A 27,147-nucleotide genomic window follows, 5' to 3' on the forward strand; every position below is an offset into this window, starting at 1 on the left:
AACAGTGTTTTCTGTTGGCTTTGCCACTGTCCTCATTTGTGTCTGTTGAGTACACTGTGGTCTGATTATCGGTGGGGAGGATTTTCACTTTCTCAAAGTAGAGAGACACTTTTTTATTTTATTTTTTTGTCTTTTTAGGGCCTTATGCACAGCAGATGGAAACTTTCAGGGTAGGGGTCGAATCGGAGCTGTAGCTGCTGGCCTACACCACAGCCACTGCAACACCGGATCCTTGACCCACTGAGGGAGGCCAGGGATCCAGCCCCCATCCTCATGGATGCTGGTCGAGTTCATTACTGCAGAGCCACAAAGGGAACTCCTCAAAGCACAGAGACTCTTGAAAAGCAAATTTAAGTGCTTATGAAAAACTGCTCAGGATTTAATACTGCAGCATCTGAGTAGACGGTGGGCATTAACAGGGAAGTAGGGGTAAATATGTTTTAATTGTCCTTGTTTTTTAATATTTTTTAGGTCTGCCCCTGTGGTATATGGAAGTTCCCAGGCTGGGGTCAAATCCGAGCTTCAGCTGTTGGCCTACACCACAGCCACAGCAATGCCAGATCCAAACTGCATAGTGTCTGCAAACTACACCACAGCTCACGTTATTCCTGGATCTTTAACCCACTAAGTGAGGCCAGGGATTGAACCCCGGTCCATTGCTAGTTGAGTTCATTAAGCACTGAGCCACAACAGGAATTCCTATTTTTCCTTGTTTTAGAAATAACTCTTAGAAGCTGGGATGTGTCAGACAGCTTTTGTTCTTGTCTATTAAGTTAAAACTGCAGTGTGAAGCACCATTCTAAGGGTTTTACATGGACTCTCATTTAATTTTCACAACCATCTCTGGGTAGGTACAGCTATTCTTATTTTAATGTTGTTGAAACTGAGCAGGACTCTGTGGGGCTCCTGGGCAGAAAAGCCTTTCAGTGTCCCTAACTTCTTGTTTTTAGAAAATAGGTCTGATTCAGCCTCCAGGACCTTCCCTGAATCCCTGAAGGGCAGGTTCAAAAGTTGCTAATTAGGGAAGAGAGGGGATGCAGAGACCAGGGAGGAGCAGTCAAGAAACAATAGTGTAGCCTTGGGGCAGAGTCTTGGTTCCTCCTCCAGGAATATACATAACAATATCTTTGAGCTCTTCTGCTGAACTAAAACCCCCAATAAGTGAAAGATGTTAACTACTTGATGAAGCATTCCTGTTCCAGAAAGGAGGACCGTCAGAACCAGTCCTGAGGCCACTAAACACCAGCTTTGAAGGAGAATATAAGCTTGCATTTACACTGATCCTTATATGTAGCCTTATTTTCCACTCCCCAACTATAAAACTACCTCCAATTCTCTTCCAAACTTTAGACCTTTAACCTGCTGTAGTCTCCTTTGCCTGGCAAAGTAATAAAGATTTTTTTTCCCTATCTCCCCACCTCCACATTTCTATTCGGCACCAGTGGACAGAGTTTCTGCATCATCACTTCTTTTACAGATGGAAAGCAGGAGCATTAAGGTAAGTTGGCTTGCTCCAAAACACGTTGCTGGGTCTGGGCAGAAGCCTAGAAGTGACAGACAGCTGACTCCAGAGACTTTGCTTAGCCATCTTGCTATTCTCTTGGGCTTAAGGGATAACACTTTTTATGTGTGTGCCCCAGGCACGTGGACGTTCCTGGGCCAGGGATCAAACCCTATCCACAGCAGCAACCTGGGCAGTGCAGTGACAACAATAGATCCTTAACCTGCTGGATGACGAGGGAACTCCACGGAGAGAACATTATTAACAACTTTGGTTGAAAGGAGAAGACATGTGTTCAGTCCCCCCAGGCGCTATGTTCAGTGACTGCGATACATACCTACCACATAGCAACCCTATGTGGTAGGACCTACTCATCCCCATTTGATATAAGGAACCTGAGGCCGGGAGAAAATTGGTATCTAGTCCAAGTTCACAGTGTAGAGCCTGGAAAGTCTGGATTCAAACCCAGAACCCCAGTCCCACTCCCCCTCTCCACTGCATCAGGCACCCGTGGGAAGTGTTCTTCTGGGTCAGAGCCCTGCAAAGTGAGGACTTTGGTTCCCCAGACTTGAAGCCTGGGGGCAGTAGTGGGTAGGGGAGGGGAGGGGCAGCCTGGGGAAGCCCGCCCCCGCCCCGCCCCTCTCAGGCGGAGCTGCCTCGCCCACCAATCAGAGCGCTGGGGGGGCGTGCCCGGGGGGCTCTCCGGCTCTGGCCCGCACTTCGAGCTGCGAGAAAGCTCCGAGACGCGACGCGGGGCCGCGGGGAGCGAGCGGCCGCCTCAGTGTCCTTCCCCTCCCTACCCCTGGCCTCGCCGCCTTCTCCCCGCAGCCGGACCGGAACTATGTGATCCCGGAAGTTCCGGCGCCATTGCTGTGTGGGATAAACAGTAATGGCGGAGGCTGCAGCTCCCGGAACAACAGCCACAACACCAGGAGCAGGAGCGGCAGCAGCGGCGGTGGCAGCGGCCTCCCCCACCTCTATCCCCGCAGTCACCTCCCCGTCCCCGGGGGCGGGGGGCGGGGGAGGCGGCAGCGACAGCGGCGGCGGCGGCTGGACTAAACAGGTCACCTGCAGGTGAGACGCAGCGCTGCCGGGCGCGGGGAGGGGGCCGAGACTGCGGAGGAAGGGGCGGGCGGAGGTGGGAGGGGAGCCGGCGTTTCGCAGCCGCTACTGCGGTGCCGGCGTTGCTCTCGCCGCGGCTGCCGGCGTTGCTGTCGCCGCCGCCGCCGCCGCGGCCTCCCTGCCCGCGCTGCGTCAACCCCCGCAGGGCGCCGCGGTCAGGGCGCGCGCGGCGTCGCTGCGGGTCCCCGCACCGCCCGCCGCCTCCCAGCGCTCGGCGGAGCGGCGCGCACAGGCAGAGGTAGGGTGACTCCTCCCTCCTTTTTATTGTCGCCGGATCCGCCGCTCCCTATCCCCAGCTTGCAGGTTCGGAAAGGGGCTTGGCGGTGTCGCTTGGAGCCCGCCTCCCTGCAACCTTGCGAGGCCGGGGAAAGTCGCCGCGTGTCCCGGCTAGGTGGCCTTGCTGCCGGCTCCGCCGCCGTGTCATCCGTTTCTAACGTCTTTCTCGGGTGCCCTCGCCCCCCACCCCCTGGAGCGGTAGCTTTTGTTATTTCTTCTTTGTATGTTTATTGAGGTTGGTGGTTCTGATCTTTGTCTCAGAACCGAGTGCCGCGCCGTGTCCTCTCCTCCGCTTTAGGATTTACGTGCTGCCATTCCCGTCCCCCGGGGAAGGGTTTTTCTTTTGAAATCCACGCATCTTCTTAAGGGAGCCTAGGGAGCTCGTCCCTCCCCAAGGAGAGAGATTTGGTTGGGATGTCAGATGACAATATTTGAAAAAACAAAGTGATTAGAGGAGGAGGGCTGTACGGATGTGTGTAAACATGTAAACAGTTATGGAGCTGTACGTACAAAATTAGGGCATTTAATTGGATGTCGTAGTTGGATTTTTAAAAATGCGATCAGTAGCGACTGGAAGCTTTGTTTTTTTTCTACTGGTTGAAAGAAAATCTTTGAAACGCCAGTTTTCACCTAGGTGCGGTAATTGATGTCCAAATACTTAGTATACAGAACTCACAGTCCTGGTATTAGCGAGAGTGAAGCGTTCCCAATGCTCAATATGATACGTTTAAGGCATGAAGGAAAAGATTAAGTTTATGTTCAGTACCGGGTTGGAGAAAGCATAAAAACTGTTTTCTGTATTCTGTAGCTTCTCTTATCAGATCCTAAGAATACTAGATATTTTGCAGTATCCCCAAGAATGAGAATTCCTATTCGTAGAGCCATGTATTTGAGTCTGTTCTTTTCTCTGCAGTGCTGCAGTTGATTTATATGTGCTAGGTGAATCTCTTAAAGGAATTAATGCATGGTTTATATTCCCGAACTTTGTAGTCATTCACCCTTGCAGTTCCAATCTCCCTTCATAGACTGAAAATAATCTTTTAATATGTGGGTTCTTTAAGAACTCCATACAATGCCTTGATTCTTACCCCCCATCTCCAACCTCAATATAGTTTAGCCTTGAATACCAATCCCTGACTTGACATTACCATATTTCACTTGTCTCACTGTTAAACGGAATTTGTTGACACTTCTACATTTTACTTTCCCCTGTTAGGCACTTTTACCTGGTCCGCTTCCCCTTTTCTAGTTGCTCACCAGTATATATCATCAGAATTCAAGACAGAGCTCACCACACACATCATTCCTCCTTGCCACCCTTTAGGGTCTTTGAATTAATGAACTATCCTAGATCATTCCTGGACCAGTGGGAATTCCTTGCCCATGAACCAATAGACTTATGCATTTAAGGAATGTACTTAGCTGAATAATCATTTCTAAGAAGCTTTGTGTATCAGATGCAGGCTTGGATGTGCTATGTTTTTGTTTTTCATATAAAGCTGTCTCTGGCTCTTGCTTGAGACAGTTGTCCCAAAAAAGTACAGGCTAGTCTTGGGTTTTAGTATTTGACACTGCTTCCAGTTCTAAGTACTAGCACAATCTCCCATGTAAAAAAAACAAAATAAAACCTTTCTCCTTTAAATAGGAGAGTACCCGATTATCTTGAATTATTTACTGTGTAAACTCCGAGATCTCTTGAGAGCAAGGGTCCTGTTTTGTTACTGTATCTGTAGGGCTTTTACTCAAGTAGTATCTGGTGTACCCAGTAAGTGCTTGAATTGATGTTGATAAATCCATACCTACAATTGCTACTTTGATTTATGCTTGCAAGATTCCTTTAGTTTTGTTCAAAAAGAAGAAAGAAAAACCCTCTTAACAGAGACAAAGGACCTAATAGAACATGTGTGCATCGTTCTGGGACTACCTCACTCAGTTATTCAGTAAATAGCCATTTTAGTGCCTGTAACAAGAAACATAGAGCTAGATGTCGAAGGAACTGCAGAGCTGCACTGTCTTATAAATTAATATTTTCATTGTGTTTGATAGCAAAATCTCCTTTGAAGAGAATTCAGGATAGAAATGTATTCTAGTTTGTGCCTTTTTCCCCTGTCTCAGGATTTGACTAAGACTCTTTTATTCAGTCTTAGAAATTGTTTGGATATTAAGTTTGTTTTTGATTGCTCAGAATCATCTGTATTTTCCTGTTGGTTAGTATTTTCTAAATATTTCTCTTGAAATTCTGTTTCATTGTGTTTAATTTTCACAGCCTAAGAAGAACCTAGGTATACCTTTCCCAAAGGACTGTGTTCTGCTGCCCTCATGCGGCCATTTTTGGTATCAGGAATACTGTAAAGTAGAAATGCTGTCGGGTAAAGCAAAGTTGTAACTTGCAAGTTCTTTTGAATTCAGACACTGCTTTATTAGAGTGCTTCTACAATGGTAGACGAGAGTATGGGCAGTTGAAATAATATGCAAAGAACAAGTGTTTTTATTTTTATTTATTTTTTCAAAAACTTTAAGTGTGGTTAATAGAGCTTGAAAATGAAGGGAATTTTTCCAGAAAGTTTTTATCCAAGTGCTGTGATAATCCATAGCGAAATTTATTACTTTCAGAATTTAGGTTTTTTGGGGGGGGTTTTTTGGTCTTTTTCTTTCTAGGGCTGTTCTGGCAGCATATGGAGGTTCCCAGGCTAGGGGTCTAATCAGAGCTACAGCTGCTCACGGCAATGCCGGATCCTTAACCCACTGAGCGAGGTGAGGCGGGGGATTGAACCCGAAACCTCAAACCTCATGGTTCCTAGTCCGAATCCTTTCCGCTGCGCCACGATGAAAACTCCCAATATTCTGTAATTTCTATAAATCCTCAGGCAGTGGTTATCATGCCTAGAAGTACTGAGGCTACTGTAGTTCTCCTACCCTCTCAAGCTACTGTTGGGGTTTCTCTAATGTATCTTGGCGACTTTGCTTAGGTTTCTAAGAGGTAGACAATTGGGGATTCTAATAAGTTGTGTTTGTCTATTACTGGACAATGCCCTCTTGGAGCCATAGAATCTTCTGGGCGGAAGGAACCATAGAAATCATTCACCCCAGCCTTTAACTGAAGGAAAGCTCAGCCTGGGCAGTGGCATCAAGGTGAAAGTGGATGGTGCCTTTTTGGTGGTGGCATTTTATTTTCTTTTTTTAAGTGCCTCATTGGTTTTATAATGGGGAGAAGTTCTTGAGAGAGTTGCCCTTTTCCCCTTTTCTGTTACAGCTTACACTCTCCGCGTCATGATCTCTTAGACCTAGAGATGGGTTGGCATGAGGGGATTTCACAGCGAGGGTATGTGTAATTCTGGGTGTACTAATGGTATCACTGAGAGACAAAAGACAAGTAAAATAAACCAGAAACCCAGACCATTCATACCAAACAACCGTGTAAAATAATGCTTAGTTCATGGCAGTAGCTAATTAGGGCGTGTATACCAGTGTTTCTGTGGATTCCACAGTATCAGATGATTTGGTGTCTGCTTGAATTCCTTCAGCGATGCTAGTTTATGGACCTCAGGAGCTTCTTTCATTGCTGGAGAGTCTTTATGTTGAGCCAGATTTATGATGTATCTTCCTGCATATATTCGCTTTTTGTCAGGATTAGTGTTGGAAAAGGTTATTCCTTTGTCTTGTGGTTAAACTACTTCAGTTAGCCAAAATCAACTAATGGCATGGCATCTAGACCTCTTGCCCTGTTGGTTGCCTTACTGTTTCTTAACTTTTTTTTTTTTTTTAAAGTGCAGATTTTTTGGAAAACTTTTATTTTTTGCTTTTTAGAGCCACACGCGGGCAGCTTATTGGAGGTTCCCAGGCTAGGGGTCTAATCCGAGCTACAGCTGCTGGCCTCCGCCACAGCCACAACACCACCAGATCGGAGCCACATCTGTCACTACAGCACAGCTCACAGCAATGCCAGATCCTTAACCCGCTGAGCAAGGGCAGAGATCAAACCCGAAACCTCATGGTTCCTGGTTTTGATTCATTTCTGCTGCGCCACGACGGGAACTCCTCTTAACTCCTTTGTTAATGTGTACCTCTTACAGTGTGTGGTTGGAAGCAAGTGTAGTCAGGGGATGTGGAATGAACCTGAGTACCAGCAGAGACACACAGCTGTACTGTGTACATGCTGACTTTAAAGTTCTTATATCTAAAATGAGTGGTGAGGAGTTTCCTGGTGGCCTAGGTGACAAGCATCTGTCATTGCCAGTGCTGTGGTACAGGTTCAGTCTCTGGCCTGGGAATTTGTGCATGCCGTGGGTGTGGTCAGAAATTAAGAGTGTTGAAACTAAGATGAAATAACTTACTGAGGGTCACACAGCTAGTGACAAGGCTGGAATTTAAACAGCCTTCCCAATTCTGTACTTTTTATTACTACTTAGATAAACAAACAATGGATGCAGCCTGATTGTAGTAACTGTTCTGGTAGCTGCAGCCACTGCTGGCTCTTGAAACTTGAGATGCACTAAAGTCCCTGGAGGTAAATGTCTATAGTCAGTTGGCCAAGGATGGGCACCTGGAAGAAGGCAGCCTCGTGTAGTGTTTTAAAGTTTAAGACTAACCATGATGTTTCCTTGTTTCAGATCTTTTTTTTTTTTTTTGTCTTTTTGCTATTTCTTTGGGCCGCTCCCACGGCATATGGAGGTTCCCAGACTAGGGGTCGAATCGGAGCTGTAGCCACCGGCCTACGCCAGAGCCACAGCAACGCGGGATCTGAGCCGCGTCTGCAACCTACACCACAGCTCACGGCAACGCCGGATCGTTAACCCACTGAGCAAGGGCAGGGACCGAACCCACAACCTCATGGTTCCTAGTCAGATTCGTTAACCACTGCACCACGACAGGAACTCCCTGTTTCAGATCTTTTGGTGATTTCTTGGCTGCTTTAAGATAACTTGGCTTAGGAGTTGCCTGGTGGCCCAGTGGGTTAAGAACCTGGCGTTGTCACTGTAGTGGTGCAGGTCACTGCTGTGGTGTATAGGTTCGATCCCTGGCCCAGGAACTTCTGTATGCTACAGGAGCGGCCAAAAAATAATAACTTGGGTTAAAAGGCCCTGCAGAAATCTGTTGCCTGGCTTTCTAGACCTATTTCCCCACAAGGGTTCCCTGTTCTCTTCATTCTTGCTCATTGCTGTATTATGCTCTTGGTCAAAAGGTACTCATAGGCCATACTACACTGTCCTAGGTTAGCCAGTCTATTTGTTTTGTATGTTTTGTTTTTTTGTCTTTTTTGGGCTGCACCCACGTCATATGGAGGTTCCCAGGCTAGGGGTTGAATCGCTAGAGCCACAGCAACACCAGATCGAGCCACATCTGCGACCTACACCACAGCAACGCCGGACCCTTAACCCACTGAGTGAGGCCAGGGATGGAACCCGCAACCTCAGAGTTCCTACCTAGTTAGATTCGTTCACCACTGAGCCACAATGGGAATTCCAAGCCAGTCTATTTCTTGACTCTGATTTTTACTCTTTCATTTTGGATTCTCAGGAGCAGTTTTTACCATCATGAAAAAAAAGTGGTGTAGGTGTTGAACAGTAAAGTGCAGGTGTGAGGGAATTAAGCTCCCTGAAGAAGCAGTGTTGAGGAGTTTCCACTATGGCACAGTGGTTTGAGTCCAACTGCAGCAGCTCCAGTTGCTGTGGAGGCTTGGTGCAATGGGTTAAAGGATCTGGTGTCGCAGCAACTGCAGCTTGGATTCGAGTCCCTAGCCTGGCAACTTCCATGTGCCTCTGGTGCAGCTGGAACAGAAAAGAAAAAATGTTAATGTCAGCAGCTGTCAGGTCCTTATTCATGGGAGATAGTGACATAACGAAGAGCGTACTAAGCTTAAGTGCGCCAAATGATTGCAAGCATGGCAAAATGAGATTTAAGAACAATCTAAAATGCTGAGATTTGTGCCTGAGATTGAGGACTTAAACCTACCCAGTTGGAGATCTCTGGGTAGATATTTCATCAAGCTTGAAAACTGTAGCAGTGTATGCATCTCTGACTTCAGACTGACCCCAAAGAAACATTGAAGATATGCACAGACAGCTTTGTTTTGTGTTTAGAATTGTGAGCCTGAACATTCCCACTGCGGATGGGGCCATAAGCAACTGTATTCAGTGAGACTGTTTCAGAGGAATAACATTTAACTGTGGATAATATTAGAGATACTTTGAAGCATGATTATACTAGTGGTAAATACAGTGAAATTATCAGTGACTTGTTTGGTGGTTGTGTTTTTTTTTTTTTTTTAAGTATTAATCTCTTTATGCAGTCAAATTACCTATTGGCACAAGCGGTTTAACTAAAAATTTCGTTACATGATGCTCAGACAGCTTCATAGCTTTCATCAAGTTGTCCTGGAGTTGAGCAAAAGTTCAGACCAAAGTTAGACTGTTAGTTTGATAACAGCTGAAATTAGGTTAATTATAGTTAGAATTTGACTTCCTACTGGTTTGTTTGTTTGTGGTCTTTTTAGGACTGTATCCTCAGCATATGGAGGTTCCCAGGCCAGGGGTCGAATTGCCGCTGAGCCGCCGTTGCCTATGCCACAGCCACAGCCACAGCCACAGCCATGCCAGATCTGAGCTGTGTGTGCAACTTACACCATAGCTCACAGCAGCGTGGGGTCCTTAACCCATTGATCGAGGCTAGGGATCGAACCTGCATCCTCATGCATGCTACTCAGATTTGTTTCCACCGAGCCGCAAACTGAACTGCCTACTGTGTTGTCTTGTTATGGACTGAAACCCTAGGGCACTCTAGGATCTTGATAATTATAACTGTTCCCATTAGGATGTTACATTTTTTTTTTCTATGTTACCTACTTGCTAGTAATGTCACATTTCAATTTGAGGCAGCCTTCTTCCAGGCTCCTTAGGTGACTACATGAATCTGTTTTCTATGTATCATTCAATTCAGTCAACAAGTGGATTCTACCTACCGCCATTGTATCTACTATGTCTAGATAACTGTGACATTTAGACCAAGGAAATAGACACTGTTTTTCTTACTCGGTACTAGTTGTACATAGATGGATATTTGGGGGAATGGTGGCCTGCCAAAATTAAATCTTCTTAACTTTGCTCAAGAGAAAGAGACTGATAGAGGGCCAAAGAATAAAGTGACCTCCGACGAACGAAGTCAATGATTTGCGGGGGCTGGTTCTGCCTACTTTACAAGATGAGAGTTATCTATAGAAAATACCCTACCTGGAGTTCCCGTTGTGGCGCAGTGATTAACGAATCCGACTAGGAACCATGAGGTTGCAGGTTCGGTCCCTGCCCTTGCTCAGTGGGTTAACGATCCGGCGTTGCCGTGAGCTGTGGTGTAGGTTGCAGACGCGGCTCGGATCCCGAGTTGCTGTGGCTCTGGCATAGCCCAGTGGGTACAGCTCCGATTCGACCCCTGGCCTGGGAACCTCCATATGCCATGGGAGCGGCCCAAGAAATAGCAAAAAGACAAAAAAAAAAAAAGAAAGAAAATACCCTACCCCTGATCCCCACCTGGTTCTTAGAGAATTATAGTACTGCTTGGTTCCTCCCTCTTTCCAGTTTAATAGGTTTGAGGTAAGATCTGAAATTTTACATTTCTAGCAAATTCCTAGTCCATGCTTGGTTTTCCAGAAACTTCTAGTTAGGGATACATGTGAAGGATATAATAAAGTGATTTCTCTTGCGTCTGCCTTTGCAATATATTTTACTTTTTTTCATTTTTTTTGTCTTTTTAGGGCCGCCCCCAAGGCATATGGAAGTTCCCAGACTAGGGGTTGAATCAGAGCTGTAGCCGCCAGCCTCCACCACAGCCACAGCAGCGTGGGAATCCCAGCCGTGTCTGTGACCCACACCACAGCTCATGGTAATGCCAGATCCTTAAGCCACTGAGTGAGGACAGAGACTGAGCCCGCATCCTCACCGATGCTAGATGGGTTGGGTGACTGCCGAGCCATGGTGAGACTTCCCATTTCACTTGTATTTTCATGTGTGGCTTTTAAAGAATTAAAATGGTTTCTCGAAGAAGTGAAACAGAGTAGTCTGACCTGTTCCAGTTTATGTTGTTTCTTGCTTCTTTGATTCTTTGACAGAAGACGTAAGTTAGTAGAAAACGAGCAGCTACCTGTGTGGGACTGTGAAATGAGAAGGGTGGTCACATTTAACCTGCAGACAAGATAAAAGACCATCTGAGAGTTTCAGTTGGGGACTGTAATAGGCAGCCTTCTTGTGGTACCACCCTGGATAATTTTATGGTCATACAGGCTAGGTCTGCTTCCTTCGTGTTCGCGTAGATGGAGTAGAATAGCAGAATACACTGCTAGTCTAAAGTGCTCCTTTGTTACTGCTGGAATATGTTGATCATGACTCCTTTGGGTGCTGCCTTTAGTCTTTCGTAACCCGACTTGTGGTTCTTTGTCTCGCAGGTATTTCATGCACGGGGTTTGTAAGGAAGGAGATAACTGTCGCTATTCACACGACCTCTCTGACAGTCCATACGGTGTAGTGTGCAAGTATTTTCAGCGAGGGTACTGTATTTACGGAGACCGCTGCAGGTAAGAATTTGTTTGTAAATCACTTTTGTTCCGGGGTGGAGGGAGACACTGGGAGAAAAAAAATGAGAGTCAAATACGTAATTCTGACAGCGTCGTAAATGATAGATTTAAAACAGTACTTGGCAAAGTGCTCCCTAGGAAAGTTAGCACATCAACAAATCTCTCCCTTGCAGGGAATGTATTACATTAAAAAAGGAGTTCCCACCGGGGCTCAGTGGGAAGGAACCTGACTAGTATCCATGGTGAGGATGCAGGTTTGATCCCTGGCCTCACTCAGTGGGGCGGGGACCCGGCATTGCCGTGAGCTGTGGGATAGGTCTCAGATCTGGTGTGGCTCTGGCTGTGGTGCAGGCCGGCAGGTGCAGCTCTCATTTGACCCCTGGTCCGGGAACTTCCATATGCTGCAGGTGTGATCCTAAAAAGCAAAAGCAAAAAAAAAAGTGTATTAATACAGTCCTAAGTTTGATTAGTGCCTAAGGAACAGTTTCTGCAAACCTAGGGACAGGGTGTGGTGATGGTATATTTGTAAATGGCTTTTCCTTTCAAGACCGGAATGAGGTGCATATTTGACCAATTGGGACTAGTTTCAGTTATTCTCTATTAGTATGAATTATGGTGAGAAAAGTGGGATCATGGGCATTTGGAATAGTGTACTAGGTTACTAGTTAAGAGGGTTTGTCCTTCCAGTTAAACTTTCCTAAACTACCTGAGCTCACAAGAATAATTATATGCTAAAATTTAGTGGAAATACTTTAGAAATATCTCTAGTATCTCTCAGAGTATTGGAGAACCAAGAGCGATTCGTTATTAAGTAATCTCTATCTTCCCCTAACTAAGACCTAGGGGTCTTATTACCTATTGATGTTAAACAAATTAATGTGAAAGTGAGCAGTTTAAAAACAACATTTGGAGTTCCTGTCATGGCTCAGTGGTTAAAGCTCAGTGGTTAACGAAACTGACTAGGAACCATGAGGTTGCGGGTTCAATCCCTGCCCTTGCTCAGTGGGTTGAGGATCCGGCATTGCCATGAGCTGTGGTGTAGGTTGCAGACGTGGCTCGGATCCTGCATTGCTGTGGCTGTGGTGTAGGCCTGCAGCTACAGCTCTGATTAGACCCCCTAGCCTGGGAACCTCCATATGCCACAGGTGCGGCCCAGAAAAAGACCAAAAAAAAACACCAAAAAAAAAATCACACAAAGTTTATTATCTCATAGTTTCTGAGGGTCTGGCCTCTGGGGGTGCCTTAGCTGGGAGATTCTAGTTCAGAAAGACTCTTTAAGAGATGAGCAGTCAAGGAATTCCCCTTGTAGCTCAGTGCTTAACGAACCCGACTAAGATCCATGCATATGCAGGTTCAATCCCTGCCCTCACTCAGTAAGTTAAGAATCCTGTGTTGCTGTTAGCCGTGGTGTAGGTCACAGACAGAGCTCAGACCCTGCGTTGCTGTGGCTGTGGTGTAGGCCGGCAGCTACAGCTCCAGTTCTACCCCTGGCCTGGGAACCTCCATATGCCTCAGGTGTGGGCCTAAAAAGACCAAAAAAAAAAAAAAAAAAAAGATTGTAGTCAAGATTTCAGCCAGGGCTACCATTACCTGAAGTCTTGGTGGGGGCTGGGCCATCACTCTTTTGGCCACAGAAGTTCCAGAGCCAGGGGTCAAACCAGTGCCGTAGCAGTAACCGGAGCCACAGCAGTGACTCTGGAGATCACTTTCTTTTTTTAAAGGGCTGCACCTGTGGCACATGAAACTTCTTGGTCTAGGGGTAGAATTGGATCTGCTGATGCTGGCCTACACCACAGCCACAGCAACACCAGATCTGAGCCTTGTCTGGAACCTACACCACAGCCCACTGGATCCTTTAACCCAGTGGGCAAAGCCAGGGCTCTAACCTGCATCCTCACCAGTCAGATTCTTAACCTGCTGAGCCACAGCCCCTCAGGGATCACTTTTTAACCTGGCTCACTCCCACATCTGTGGAAGGGAGTCTTAATTTCCTCGCCACAGGGACCTTTCCCCAGGGCTGCTTCAGTGTCTCTGCACTTGGCAGTTACCCGTCCCCAGAGGAAGTGATTCAAGAGACAGCAAGGGTGAAGCCATAATGCCTTTTTATGACCTAGTCTCAGTGTCACACACTGTCACGTCCACTATATTCTGTTTTTTATAAGTGAGTCACTAAGTCCAGCCCACGTTCAAGGGGAAGTAAATTGGGCTCCACCTTGTGAAGGGAGGAGTATCAAAGAACTTGGACATATTTTAAACTGTCACAGTAGGTAAGATATTGACAATGTCATAGCCAGTTTAAGCGTCCTATTACCAGAAAAGAATTCTGTCAGATGTTGGTACAAATGCTTAGAGTTGAAAAGACTAAGAAATTGTTGATGGGTGGGTATTGATGTTAGGTTCTCACACACCTGTTTTACTAGAAAATCAGGAAAAAGCTGTAGGAAGGAACCCAGAAATGGAGCCCCTGGTATTTGAGTTTAGTGGTCCAGTCGTTTTGCCCTCTGTTAATTTTTTCATTGCATTATTTCTGGAAAGGAGAAAAATGCCACTCCTTTAGAGACTAGAAAAACCCCAGGTAGGTCTTTCTTTTTCTCTCTCCCTCTCTCTTTTTTTGGACTGAGCCTGAGGCATGTGGAAGTTCCCGGGCCCAGGTTTGGGCACTGTAATTGCCAGGTCCTGAACCCGCTGCACCACATGGGAGCTTCCTCAGGTAGGTCTTTTGTAGTCACAGCATTGAAGGGAGCAAAAGGTGTTAGAAATTCATCCTACCATGAAAGATCGAGTCCTTTTTTTTTTTTTTTTTGTCTTTGCCTTTTCTAGGGCCACTCCCGCAGCACATGGAGATTCCCAGACTAGGGGTCTAATCGGAGCTGTGGCCACCGGCCTACACCAGAGCCACAGCCATGCCAGATCTGAGCTGAGTCTGCAACCTACACCACAGCTCATGGCAACGCTGGATCCTTAATCCACTGAGCAAGGCCAGGGATCGAACCCACAACCTCATGGCTCCTAGTTGGATTCATTAACCACTGTGCCACGACAAGAACGCTGAAAGATCAATTCTTTGTAGTAGGATGGTCTCTGCAGATTTTTTTACTTTGTTGTTATTGTTTTTTAGGGCCGCACCCTCAGCATATGGAAGTTCCGGACCAGCGGTCCAATCGCTGCCGGCCTACTCCAGAGCCACAGCAACACAGGATTTGAGTCACGTCTGTGATCTGCACACACCACAGCTCATAACAGCGCCGGATCCTTAACCTGCTGAGCAAGGCCAGGAATTGAACCATGTCCTCATGGATACTAGTCGGGTTCATTACTGCTGAGCCATGATGGGAACGCCACCGCAGATTTTTAAGACCAACTTAATTGTTAGGGGAGATGAGTTGCTTGATTAGGTAGTCAGTTGAAACCTGTAAACTATAGGAAGAGAGGAATTGAATGTGTGCGAGGAGATGGGCTCAAAGGTGAACATACCATGTGACAGAATGCAGAGGTGGCTCTTAACAGATAAGTGTCTTATTTCAGAAGAGATAACTCAGAGTTCCGTTGTGGTTCAGTGGTTACCGAATCCAACTAGGAACCGTGAGGTTTCGGGTTTGATCCCTGGCCTTGCTCAGTGGGTTAAGGATCCAGTGTTGCCATGAGCTGTGGTGTAGGTTGCAGATGTGGCTCGGATCCCCCGGCTCTGGTGTAGGCCGGTGGCTACAGCTCTGATTTGACCCCTGGCCTGGGAACCTCCGTGTGCGGGGGGAGGGGGAGCAGCCCTGGAAAAGGCAAAAAAGACAAAAAGAGAGAGAAGAGGTAACTCACCTGCTTGGACCCGAGAGGTAAAATGAATGGTTAAGGTTAAATTGAAGAAATCTGAGCTTAAGGCCTAGGCTTCGTGTGTTAGCTTGTTTTTCAGGTAGCTTTGCCAGCCCCAGTGGCGTTCCATGTTCTCCTTGGGAGTGAGTACAGAAGCCCTTCTGAGCATAACCTGTATTGAGTGGGCTTCCTTGCAGGAGACAGGTTGAAAGCCAGGGAGTGAGGTGGGCGCCCTGTTTTGGTGAGGCTCTGATGTTTTGGGGGTGTGAGTCACCTAATCAGCTACTTTTTCCTTTTTGTAATAAGGATATACACGTCCCAGTTTAGGGAAATGGTCCCGGTATGAGCTGAATTGAGAGCTCTTAAGATAAAGTGAAAGGAGGGAAACATCCTTCCTTGTTAGTTGTCTGCCTAGAAGGAAGGTGGGGAAGTGGAGTGATAATTATTTGGGGTGGGCTGATAGAAGTGCTTGACTAGAGATGAGCTAAAGAAGGAAGGGGGCGGGGGCTGGTTCCAAGACCTCTTGTTTCCTTGTTAAAACTGGACTTGGGACTGCTTTTCACTCTTACCAGGAAGTAGGGATCTTTTTATACAACTTGGCCAGTGATCAGGGATCTCAAACAGTCTCACTCCTCGTGCAGGGAATAGTTTATAATGAAAGATGATATCCTGGTTCCAACAGTTCAGAAGTGTTGGTGCCTCAGTGTTGCATAAGGGGTGCGGCTGCTTAGTGCACCAGGTTCCCTGTCTGTCGCCCAGGACTGCTGTACGTGTTGGAGACGATCTGGTGTCCTTTGTCCCTGCTGAATAAATGCCAACGGGAGGCTCATTGTTTCTGAACATGCCACTTGCCAAAGGGGAAGTGTCTTCTTGGTTGACAACCATTGTTCTGGTATCTTGTTTCCTTTGGAGGGTTTTTTTTTGGTTTGTTTTTTTTTTCTTTCCCCTATAGACTTACTGAATCTCAAAATCTTTAAAGGCAGAAATCAAACTTTGGAGTGATTGGGGTAGAGAGTTTCACACCAACTAAAGTGTCTGTCTTTTGTGTAGAGGTAGAAGAAAAATGATGTAGAAACTAAGTATATCAGTATTCTTTGTAAAGGAAAAACTCTGTATTAGGGAGTTCCCTGGTGGCTCAGTGAGTTAAGGATCCCAGCATTGTCACTGCTCTGGCTCAGGTCACTAGAGTGGTGCCAGAGCTTCACATGCCGAGAGTGTGGCCAAAAACAGAACAGAAACTCTCCCCTCCCCTACCCCCGGCCCCTAGTATTAGTCTCAACATTTTAACTCACCACTTAATACTTTGGGTAAAAGGACCAACTATTCTGTGATAATACATTAAAGAATTAACTTAAGCGTAAAAAAGCTGCTGTCGTGGACTGACGTGAGAATCCTCCTTAGCAGAGAATCCTCCTTAGCAGAGGTTGGCAGACGTGAGAATCCTCCTTAGCAGAGGTTGGCAGACTCTCAGGACAGGACCAGAGAATAAATAGTTTTGGCTAGGCCAAACTACTAGGCCAAACTGTAGAGTCTCTTGTAGGACAAAGCAGCCGTAGATAATACACAAGCTAATAGATGTGGCTGTGTTCCAATGAAACTTTATTTGGGGACACTGAAATTTTAATTTTATTTATGAGTGGCGCTGTGCCAAAACCATTCCTAGCTACAGCTGGGTTTGGCCTGAGGCCCTAGTTGGCCAATCTCTGCTCTTAAGGGGCTCTGCCTCACTGGACCATTACTATTTTTAGTTTGCTACTTTCAAAATGGAGTAGCTTTTGCTTTGTTTGTGTCTTTCTTGCTTGATCACTTCTTTGTACTCTATCTTTCCTAGTACGTAGCAATTTTTACCTCAGAAGCATGTTATAGAGATCTATTTTGTACTATTTACAAATGTGAACTTTTCTTGCTAATCTATGCTTTGAAACATTTCATTATACCTTGTTGATTCCTTTACCTTAAAACCCAAACGCACTTCTTTCAGAAAGTTGGTTGTATTTTCAGTTTCGTGGATGGTGATGAGCACTTTCGCCCTGTCTTTTAAGTGTGAATCATTTACCCTGAAGTCCTTGAAGTGAATATGGCGAAGGAGAAAGTGTCATGCCTATTTCTTAGACTCTATGCATCTTGACATTTAGTTTTTATTTAATCCTTTATAACGTCCCTAAAGCCCTGATGGCTTTCTATTTTGGTGAAGCTGGCTTTGTTTTTTTTTTAGGGCCACACCTATGGCATGTGGAAATTCCCAGGCTGGGGATTGAATCGGAGCTACAGCTGCCAGCCTACACCACAGCCACAGCCACGTCAGATCTGAGCCACATCTGTGATCTACACCACAGCTCACGGCAACACTGGAGCCTTTAACCCACTGAGCGAGGCAAGGGATCAAACCCGCATCCCCGTTGGGTTTGTTTCCTCTGAGCCAAAATGGAAACTCTGAAGCTGGCATTGTAAATTTGAGCCTAGCTTACTTCTAAAGCCTGGAATCTCAAACTTAAAGGCTGTGAAAATAATTAAAATATTTTTCTGGGATTCCCTTTCAAACCAGAGTCTTACTAAATCTGAGAAGAGGAGTTCCCTTTGTGGTACAGTGGAAACGAACCCGACCAACGTCCGTGAGGTTGTGGGTTCGATCCCTTGCCTCACTCAGTGGGTTAAGGATCTGGCATTGCTGCAGGCTGTTTGCTGTAGGTTGCAAAACGGCTCAGGTCCTCCATTGCTGTGGCTGTGGCTGTGGCGTAGGCCGGCAGCTACAGCTCCGATGTGACCCCTAGCCTGGGAACCTCCGTATGTCGAGGGTGTGGCCCTTAAAAAAAAAAAAAAAAAGCCAAAGAAGTGAGGACCTGGGGCTGGATTTCTAAGGCTCCCTAAGACACAAAAAGAGCAGTGCCTTTCAGTGGAACTTTGTGCAAAAAATGTAAATACTAAAAGGGCTGGGCAAACAACAGCCTGTAGAGCCAACCTGGCCAAAGGCTGGTTTTGTAAAGTTTTACTGGGACACGCAGTCATGCATGGTCATTTAGATAAGCTGCTTTTTTTTTTTTTTTTAAGGGCCGCACCTGTGACACATGGAAGTTTCCAGGCTAGAGGTCTAATCCAGGTTACAGCTGCTGGCCACATCCAACGTGGGATCTGAGCTGAGTTTTCGACCTATACCACAGCTCACGGCAACACCGGATCCTTAACCCACCGAGCAAGGCTGGGGATTGAACCCGCAACCTCATGGTTCCTAGTCGGATTTGTTTCTGCTGCACCATGATGGGAACTCTGGCTGCCTTTTTTTTTTTTTTTTTTTTTAAAGTGAGCAGCTGTGGAATATGGAAGTTCCCAGGCTAGGGGACTCATCGAAGCTATAGCTGCCAGCCCCTACCACGGCCACAGCAGCTCAGGATCAGAGCCATGTCTGTGACCTACACCACAGCTCATGGCAATGCTGGACCCTTAACCCGATGAGCAAGGCCAGGGATCAAACCCGCATCCTCATGGATCCTAGTTGGGTTTGTTAACCACGGAGCCACTAAGGGAAATCCTTTCGAACTGCTTTTGAACAGCTGCAGAGCCAAATAGTTGTGACTTTGACAATATGACCCGCAGAGTCAAAAATCTGTATATACTTGACTCTTTAAAGTATAGCGAGGAGTTAACCATGAGGTTGCAGATTCGATTCCCTGCCCTCGCTTAGCGACTTAAGGATCCAGCGTGGTCATGACTTGTGGTGTAGGTTGCAGATGCGGCTCGGATCCCGAGTTGCTGTGGCGTAGGATGGCAGCTGCAGCTCTGATTCGACCCCTGGCCTGGGAACCTGCATATGCCCCGGGTGCAGCTCTAAAAAGACGAAAGACCCATTGAGAACTCTGTCCAGATACTTACATCACAGCAGAACAATGGGAGGAAAAAGAACATCTACATGTATGTGAACTTGGTCCCCGTGCAGTACAGCGGGAAAAAAAAGACAAAAGACCAAAAAAAAAGTATTGACCCCTGGTCTGTGGCCCTGCTACTCACTGGTCCCTGGACCAGCAGTATTAGGCATCATGCGGGGGTTTGTTTAGGTGTGCAAAATTACGGGCTGCACTCCAGACTTAGAAATTAGGTATCTGCCTTTTAAGTTTTGCACAAAATTCATATGCACAGTAGTTTGAAAAGAACCTAAACGTAGGCTCTGGGAACATAATGTTCCATATAGAGGCTTGTGGTTAGGGAGTGACTGCTGACTTTTTTATCTCATTTATTTTTAAGGTATGAACATAGCAAGCCACTGAAACAGGAGGAAACAACTGCTACAGATCTAACTGCAGAGTCATCCCTTGCTGCTTCCTCAAGTCTCTCAGCAGTAGTTGGACCAATTGTTGAAATGAATATGGGTGAAGCGGAGTCAAGAAATTCAAACTTTGCAACTGTAGGAGCAGGTTCAGAAGACTGGGTGAATGCCATCGAGTTTGTTCCTGGGCAGCCCTACTGTGGCCGTAGTGAGTATTTTGAAGAATAAAAACAAGTTGAGGGCTAGGGAGAGTAGGTCATTTATTAGCTGAATTTTTACAGCCTTTCTGCTCCCAGTCTTGATGTTTGGCCTAATCTTAAGACTCTAAGATTTGTTTACCTAAGATTTAACCCATGGAATAAAAAAAAGCTTTTTTAGTCCCACTAGTAATGAATTTAGAATGATTCGAAAAACTGAAGCCTCTCTCTTTTAAGGAGAGTTGCCAGGAAATATATAAAAATTTTTAAAAAATAAGCCAAATCCTAGAAACATCAGCATTAAAGTTTTTTTTAATCATAGTTGACTTACAGTGTTCTGTCAGTTTCTGCTGTACAGCAAATCGACCCAGTTATATATAAGTATATGTTCTTTTTCTCATATTCCATCATGTTCCATCCCAAGTGATTGGATATAGTTCTCTGCGCTATACAGCAGGACCTCATTGTTTATCCACTACTAACCCCGAACTCCCAGTCTGTCCCCCTCCCTCCCCCTTGAAACATCAGCTTTTAGAAACAGATTCTTTCAAGAGCAGGGGTATTCGTTTCGTAGACTCATTTCGTTAGATGAGCTTCGTTTGGGGGTTTAACTGAAGTTCTTTTTGCTGTGTATTCAGTTAGCATCTCAGTTATCCTTCCAATATCTATCTGCCTTACTGTCTGGGACCTTTACCGCCCTCTCAAACATTTGCAGCTGCTCCTTCCTGCACTGAAGCACCCCTGCAGAGCTCGGTGACCAAGGAAGAGTCCGAGAAAGAGCAAACTGCAGTGGAGACGAAGAAGCAGCTCTGTCCCTATGCTGCGGTGGGGGAGTGCCGCTACGGGGAGAACTGTGTGTATCTCCACGGAGACCCCTGTGACATGTGTGGGCTGCAGGTCCTCCATCCCGTGGACGCTGCCCAGAGATCACAGCACATCAAAGTGAGTCCTGCATTCGGGGGATGTGGACGGGAGCTTCCCTTTCAGAGAAACATTGGGTGAACTGGGTGTTACCTGTGAGGAGGAGTGTGTCCCTTCTGGGCTTTGACTGGTTTATCAAGAAATGGTGCGTTGAGAACCTTGGGCTTATGTTTCCCTTTTTACAAAAATAAGAGCTTTTCCTGAGATAGACATTCCACACAGTTTGCTTTTCTAAAATGCACATTTCATTCATTTTTAACGTATGTACAGAGCCACCATTGCCACTATTCTCTCTAATTTTAAGCCGTTTTCTTCCTTCCTTCCTTCTTTCTGCTTTCTAGGGCTGCACCCACGGCATATGGAGGTTCCCAGGCTAGGGGTCGAATCGGAGCTGCAGCTGCCAGCTACACCACAGCCACAGCCACACGGGATCTGAGCTGCAGCAGTGGATGAAGGTTTGTTTCATGGTACGGTTTTAAGCCCATTTGCAGAATGAATGTTTTTGTTTGAGAAGACATTGTATTACAAGCCTTATATTTATTAGAATAAATTTTGCTTCTAATAATCACCATCTCTATTAATCTGTGGGAGTTACCGTTGTGGCTCAGCAGTAACAAACCTGACTAGTGTCCATGAGGATGCAGGTTCAATCCCTGGCCTCACTTAATAGATTAAAGATCTGGTGTTGCTGTGAGCTGTGGTGAAAGGTTGCAGATGTGGCTTGGATCCTGCTTGGCTGTGGCTATGGCCTAGGCCAACAGCTGCAGCTCTGATTCAACCCCTAGTCTGGCAATCTCTATACCTAGAAAGTGTAGCCCTAAAAAGAAAAAAGAAAATTTAATTTGGTTGTTGGGTGAAACACCGTGTAAGAGTTTAAATCCTACTTCACAGCCTGTTGGCTTGTGCATTTCGGCAGGTTAAATCCTTTGTAAGTCTTCCAAATGTTTACTGGGGGTAGTAGTGCCTACTTCATTCATTCAGAGGGTTTTGTTTTGTTTTGTTTTGTTGTCTTTTTGCCTTTTCTAGGGCTGCTCCCGAGGCACATGGAGTTTCCCAGGCTAGGGGTCTAATCAGAGCTATAGCTGCTGGCCTTCGCCACAGCCACAGCAACACAGGATCCAAGCTGAGTCTGCAACATACGCCACAGCACACAGCAACACTGGATCCTTAACCCACTGAGCGGGGCCAGGGATCGAACCCGCAACCTCATGGTTCCTAGTTGGATTAGTTAACCATTGCACCACAATGGGAACTTCCAGAGGATTTTTCTTTAAGAAAAGTTTTAGGAAAAAGATAAAAATATATACTGAAATAGGAAGTTCCCTTGTAGCACAGTGGGTTAAGGATCTAGTGTTGTCCCATATGCAGCACAGGCTGCATTCATGGCATGGATTCAGTCCCTGGCCTGGAAACTTCCACATGCCGCAGGTGGAGCCAAATACATACACACATATATATGTGCTTAATTTTCAATTCATCAGAAAATAAGGGCAAGGGAAAGTAACATATGTATGTGTGTATATATACAGTGTGTGTGTATATATAAATGTATATATTTTAATATATATATAATATACTGAAATAGTGTTCCGTGGGACTATGGGTGATTTATTTTGCATTTCCTATAATTAGCATGTTTCTTACAGAGGGCTCTAATGTTACGTCAGTAACATCTCATTTAAAATAAAACGTATGTGATGACCACACAAAAACTTGTACATGAGTGTTCATGGCAGTTTCCTCATAGCCCCAAAGTGAAAACCACCCAAATGTCCATCACCTGATAAGCGGATAAAGAAAGGGTGGGCGGTCCATACAATGGAAATATTATTCAGCAGCAAAAAGGAACAAAATGATCGCATATTCTCCAGCATGGATAACCTTGAAAATGTCTGCAATGAACAAAGCCAGTAACAGGGGGCTACACATGTATATGAAATGTCCCGAGTAGGCATGCCCCCAGATGCGTTGTTTCTTAGGACTAAGGGTGTCGAGGGAGGAATGAGTGTCAGCTCTGGGTGGGGGATTCTCTTTGGGGTAATGAAAATAGGTTAATATTGACTGTGGTGACAGCTCAGTGCATACACCAAAACGTCAGCCCTTTGAATGTATGCATTAGATGGTATATAAACTCTATCTCAATAAAGCGGTTCTGTTTTGCATGTGAAGCTTATGGGACGGGCACGTGATTAACTGTCCCCTGGTGAATAGGCCCACCGTGTGAGTGCTGCACCTGTACTCGCCTGTGGACGGAGCTGTTTTTTAATGTCACAGGGGGAGCCTTACCTTTTCAGTTGACTCTGGTCCCCTGAGCGGGAGTCCTGAGCTGTCAGGTCGAAGTCTGCCGGGATCCCCTGACTTGACGGCACCTCTGTCTCCGTCTCTTCCAGTCGTGCATCGAGGCCCATGAGAAGGACATGGAGCTCTCGTTTGCCGTGCAGCGCAGCAAGGACATGGTGTGTGGGATCTGCATGGAGGTGGTGTACGAGAAGGCCAACCCCAGCGAGCGCCGCTTCGGGATCCTCTCCAACTGCAACCACACCTACTGTCTCAAGTGTATTCGCAAGTGGAGGAGTGCTAAGCAGTTTGAGAGCAAGATCATAAAGTGAGACTCCTCCCCAGTCTTCGTTTGTGCTTTCTCTTTTGGGGAAGAATTTAGTATCTTGTGCCACCTTTCAACCAGACGGACCGCATTTAAATGCATGCATTTTACCTTGAAACTGGGGTGTTCTTCTAGTCGGGATTTCTTCTTTGTATTTCAGCTAGCTTCTAGATTAGTTGGTCTATCTACTTTTATTGGAATGAGGAAACCCTATGTATCAGTCAGTAGAATCTTCGTGCTTTTTCCAAGGAGATTGTGTTTAACGGATTAGCCAAGTTAGGCTCAGAGAACAAACTTACCCAGCTCTGAATGTACGTACGTTTCCTGACATTTTCCATTTTCCACTTTTCCTATTCCATCCATGAAGCTAGCCAATAATCCACCATCCTTAAAGATTGTTCTCATAACTGAACAAAAACCACATAATCTAAACAGAGCAAAGTTACAAGAAATAAATTTATTTAAACGAAAGAAAAAAGGAGTCTGTGTGAAATGTCTTCTTTTGTTGGGTTTTTTTTTTTCTTTCTTTCTTTCTTTTTTTTTTTAACCTAAGTTATTTTGTTTAATGACCTGGCTAGCCATTGAGTTGAATTTGTAAAGGAGCTTGTCTTGCCACAGAAGTGTGACAGTGTATGGGACCCTTTCAGGAGATGCCCCTTTGCCTTTCTTTTAAGTCTGTAAATCTGGAGGTGACACACCAGGGTGTGTCTTGAAGGAGAGTGGGCCTGTAAAGGGGAGCTTGCACTGCAGCCTGTTCATTGTTTCAGGTCCTGCCCAGAATGCCGGATCACATCTAACTTTGTCATTCCAAGTGAGTACTGGGTGGAGGAGAAAGAAGAGAAGCAGAAACTCATTCAGAAATACAAGGAGGCAATGAGGTATGAGCACTGCAGCCTTTTCTCAGCCAAGATCCCAACCTGCTTGGGCTCACTTTGAAAAGAACAGCGCTGCATTATACACTCCTACCTCCTTCCTACCCTCTCTTTTTTACCTGCCAGTACAGTTTATTTTGTCACCCCTGATACCGCTTAACCCATTACGTATCTTGCTGTAACACAGGTCCTTGGCGTGCGCGCCAGGGGCCTGTGTTATGATGAAGTCTGTTCTCCTGCCAGTAGCCGAAGCCCCCTCGCGGGCTTCTGCCTCCTCCTGGGTCCGTGTGTTCGTTGTCCTGTATTCTTGTCGGGGGGGCTGTCGCGAAAATGTCCTCTCTGCTGGATCTGCGGTACCAGAGCTGTTAAAGCAGCTAAAAGCCAGTTGTGTTTCTCGCCAGTGTTTCATGCAGCAGCACACACATGATTAAGAGCACACCTTGGGGAGGGCCGTAGCAGACCTGCTGGTTCTTTCCCTCCCTTTGTAGAGAAACCCCGGATGATAGTCAAGTACGGACCTGAAATCCACTGTGAATAAGGGTTGCGATATTTTCCTTTCCAGCAACAAGGCGTGCAGGTATTTTGATGAAGGACGTGGGAGCTGCCCATTTGGAGGCAACTGTTTTTACAAGCACGCGTACCCCGATGGCCGTAGAGAGGAGCCACAGAGACAGAAAGTGGGAACATCAAGCAGATACCGGGTAACTCTCACTGTTTTCTTAAAGGCGGGGAAATGCCACACTGTCTGTTGAGTCCCGCACAGATTGGGGTAGGGGACAGGCGCAGGAGACCCAACAGCCAGGCCCGGGAGCCAGGCTAGGGTAGAGACGGCGGAGACCAAGCACAGCCAGCTGGGCGGGCTCTGAGAGGAGAACCAGAGCGCCTAGCGCGCCGGCCTCGTGTAACCGGAGGGGAGGAATTGGTAACGCCAACCCTAAATGCCAAGTCTGGTTCGTCATGCCCTCTGGTGTGTGCTGGACGGTTTGCCTTAGAAACCACAGGATAGAAGAAGCCGCTGGGCAGTGCCATCCCTATCACGGCCTTGTTTTTTACAGGCCCAACGAAGGAACCACTTCTGGGAGCTCATTGAGGAAAGACAGAACGGCAGCCCCTTTGACCACGACGAAGAAGAGGTGGTCACCTTTGAGCTGGGCGAGATGTTGCTTATGCTTTTGGCCGCAGGTGGGGACGACGACCTGACAGACTCTGAAGACGAGTGGGACTTGTTTCACGATGAGCTGGAAGACTTTTATGACTTGGATCTATAGCAGCCTCGCGCAGCGCGTGAACTGGTCTGCCGAGCCTCAGCAGCTGTCCCCTGCGGTGGGGTGGCAGTGCCCGTGGTTCTCTCCCAGGCAGGCCTCTCAACTCCAGGTGCTGTCGTCGTAACTTTTACCCAGGGCCTGTCTTCTCAACCCCTCACCTTTCCCCAGGGAGTGTGTTTTCTCTGTTTAAAAAAAGTTACAAAAATAAATCTTCAAGTTAGTTTTTTTTTTTTTTTGGTAACGCGAATTGAACCGTCAGACAGCGTAGGTTTGTTGCGTCATCTGTTTCCAACCAGGTCCACGCGGCTCTAGGCTAGCGTTTCTGGACTTGACACACTCACTTGGAGGAACCCAGGTTCGAAGGTAGCAGCACTGGCCCTGCTCCGGGGGTGATGGGGGACGGATCTGAACTCTGGCAAGTAGCCTTCTGCTCTAGCCTTAGGAGGTTTCTGGTAAAATCTGCACAACTGTGTTTGCCTTGCCCTGTGATCCCTACCCCGCGTACTTGTTCTGTGGTTTTGGTCTCTTGTTTAATTGCACACAAGTAATACTACTGTTGGGTAGCCAGAACCAGGTGTGAATGTGTTGAGATTTTTTTACTCTGTGTAGCACGCTAGGGAGATGGTGAAAGAACACACGTAAAAGGCACAGCGCCGCATGTCCCCGCCAAGCGGGAGGTTGACTCCCCCTGCGCTGATGGAGTGCGCGAGTGTGAGTGTGTCACAAGCCTCTCATCCCTGCCTGGTTGCAGTGTTTGTAGCCTTAGTGATAAGACCTGCTTTAGTGGTTTCAGCCTCGTGCGGCAATAGGACAAAGCAGCGCATGGGTAGCTGTCGTAGAGCAGCGCTGGCTCTGTCTGCCCGGTTGAAGTAGAGGGTGGGCCCGGCCGCAGGCGGTTCCGCTGCCTGGCCCTCCCCCGTGCCATCCCGCGTACCAGCACCAGCTGGGTCCAGCACCAGCTGGGTCTCGATACACAGTCGCAGTTCATGTGTTACGATCCCCTCGGCCTTTCCAGGCCAGGCACTTTTGGACAAACCTCTGTCCTCATTGGACGGGTTTTGTTGTTGGGTTTTTGTGTTTGCTCTTGTGGGTATTTGCCTCATTCCATCCCTGAGCTGTGCAGCTGGACGGCTGTGATTCGACACTACCATTCTGAGGCATTCCCTGTAGTGGAGTGATGGGTGTGCGGGAAGAAGTCACCCTTTTCCACTGCAAGGGGAGGGGTGGTCACCCACGAGACGAGCTTAAAGTCTCATTGGTAGAATTCCTTGGTTGGAAAGTCCAGGAACTTGGAGATGCTCCCGCTTTGTCCACCTACTGCTTTGACCCCCTAGACCGCCCGCCATTCTTTCACCTTAGGGAAAAACAAGTAATTGTTTCAGAGGTCTCTGTATTTTGCAGGTGCCCTTTTGTAAGACGCACTTTTCCCAAATAAAACAATGTCAAAAACCCGTAAGCTGGTTTTCTGTGTTGTGTAACGAGCGGCTTTGAAATGTGCTGTCAGAGGTTTCATCGCCTCCTGGATCCTCCGTTGGATTAGTCATGTTTCTGTGGCTGTAAGTTGGCGCCTTTCCTAGGACACCAAGCCTGCCGCGAGATAGAGGGAAGCCTTACCAGCTGGGATCATCATTATTTATGGTTTAGAATTTGCAGGACTAACCCTTAGGCCTCCTTTATTGGCCACAGGCACAGCCAGTTTGTACTGCCACACACTTGTAGTTGAACCTGCTTAATACCCCAAAATAACAGGTATTAATGTGTGTGTGTTT

General features: G+C 46.6%; 1 protein-coding gene across 1 annotated transcript; it reads left to right on the forward strand.

Moving 5' to 3' along the window:
- The first annotated feature begins 2,185 nt into the window (after positions 1–2,185).
- On the forward strand, positions 2,186–26,834 carry MKRN1 (makorin ring finger protein 1). The gene is made up of 8 exons (XM_047763292.1): positions 2,186–2,575; positions 11,331–11,459; positions 19,500–19,729; positions 20,434–20,660; positions 23,030–23,244; positions 24,009–24,119; positions 24,676–24,814; positions 25,169–26,834. The coding sequence occupies exons 1-8, from the start codon at positions 2,391–2,393 to the stop codon at positions 25,379–25,381; spliced, it is 1,449 nt and encodes a 482-aa protein (XP_047619248.1). The 5' UTR covers positions 2,186–2,390; the 3' UTR covers positions 25,382–26,834.
- Positions 26,835–27,147: the final 313 nt, after the last annotated feature.

The sequence above is a fragment of the Phacochoerus africanus genome, chromosome 16, assembly GCF_016906955.1.
Source record: "Phacochoerus africanus isolate WHEZ1 chromosome 16, ROS_Pafr_v1, whole genome shotgun sequence".
In the NCBI taxonomy this organism is placed as follows: domain Eukaryota; kingdom Metazoa; phylum Chordata; class Mammalia; order Artiodactyla; family Suidae; genus Phacochoerus; species Phacochoerus africanus.

Bases quoted from the DNA above. Each gene is read 5' to 3' on its own strand.
- MKRN1 (XM_047763292.1), top strand. From the start codon at position 2,391: ATGGCGGAGGCTGCAGCTCCCGGAACAACAGCCACAACACCAGGAGCA. The intron at 11,460-19,499 runs GTAAGAATTTGT...TTTATTTTTAAG, and splicing joins ATTTACGGAGACCGCTGCAG to GTATGAACATAGCAAGCCAC. The intron at 19,730-20,433 runs GTGAGTATTTTG...AAACATTTGCAG, and splicing joins GCAGCCCTACTGTGGCCGTA to CTGCTCCTTCCTGCACTGAA.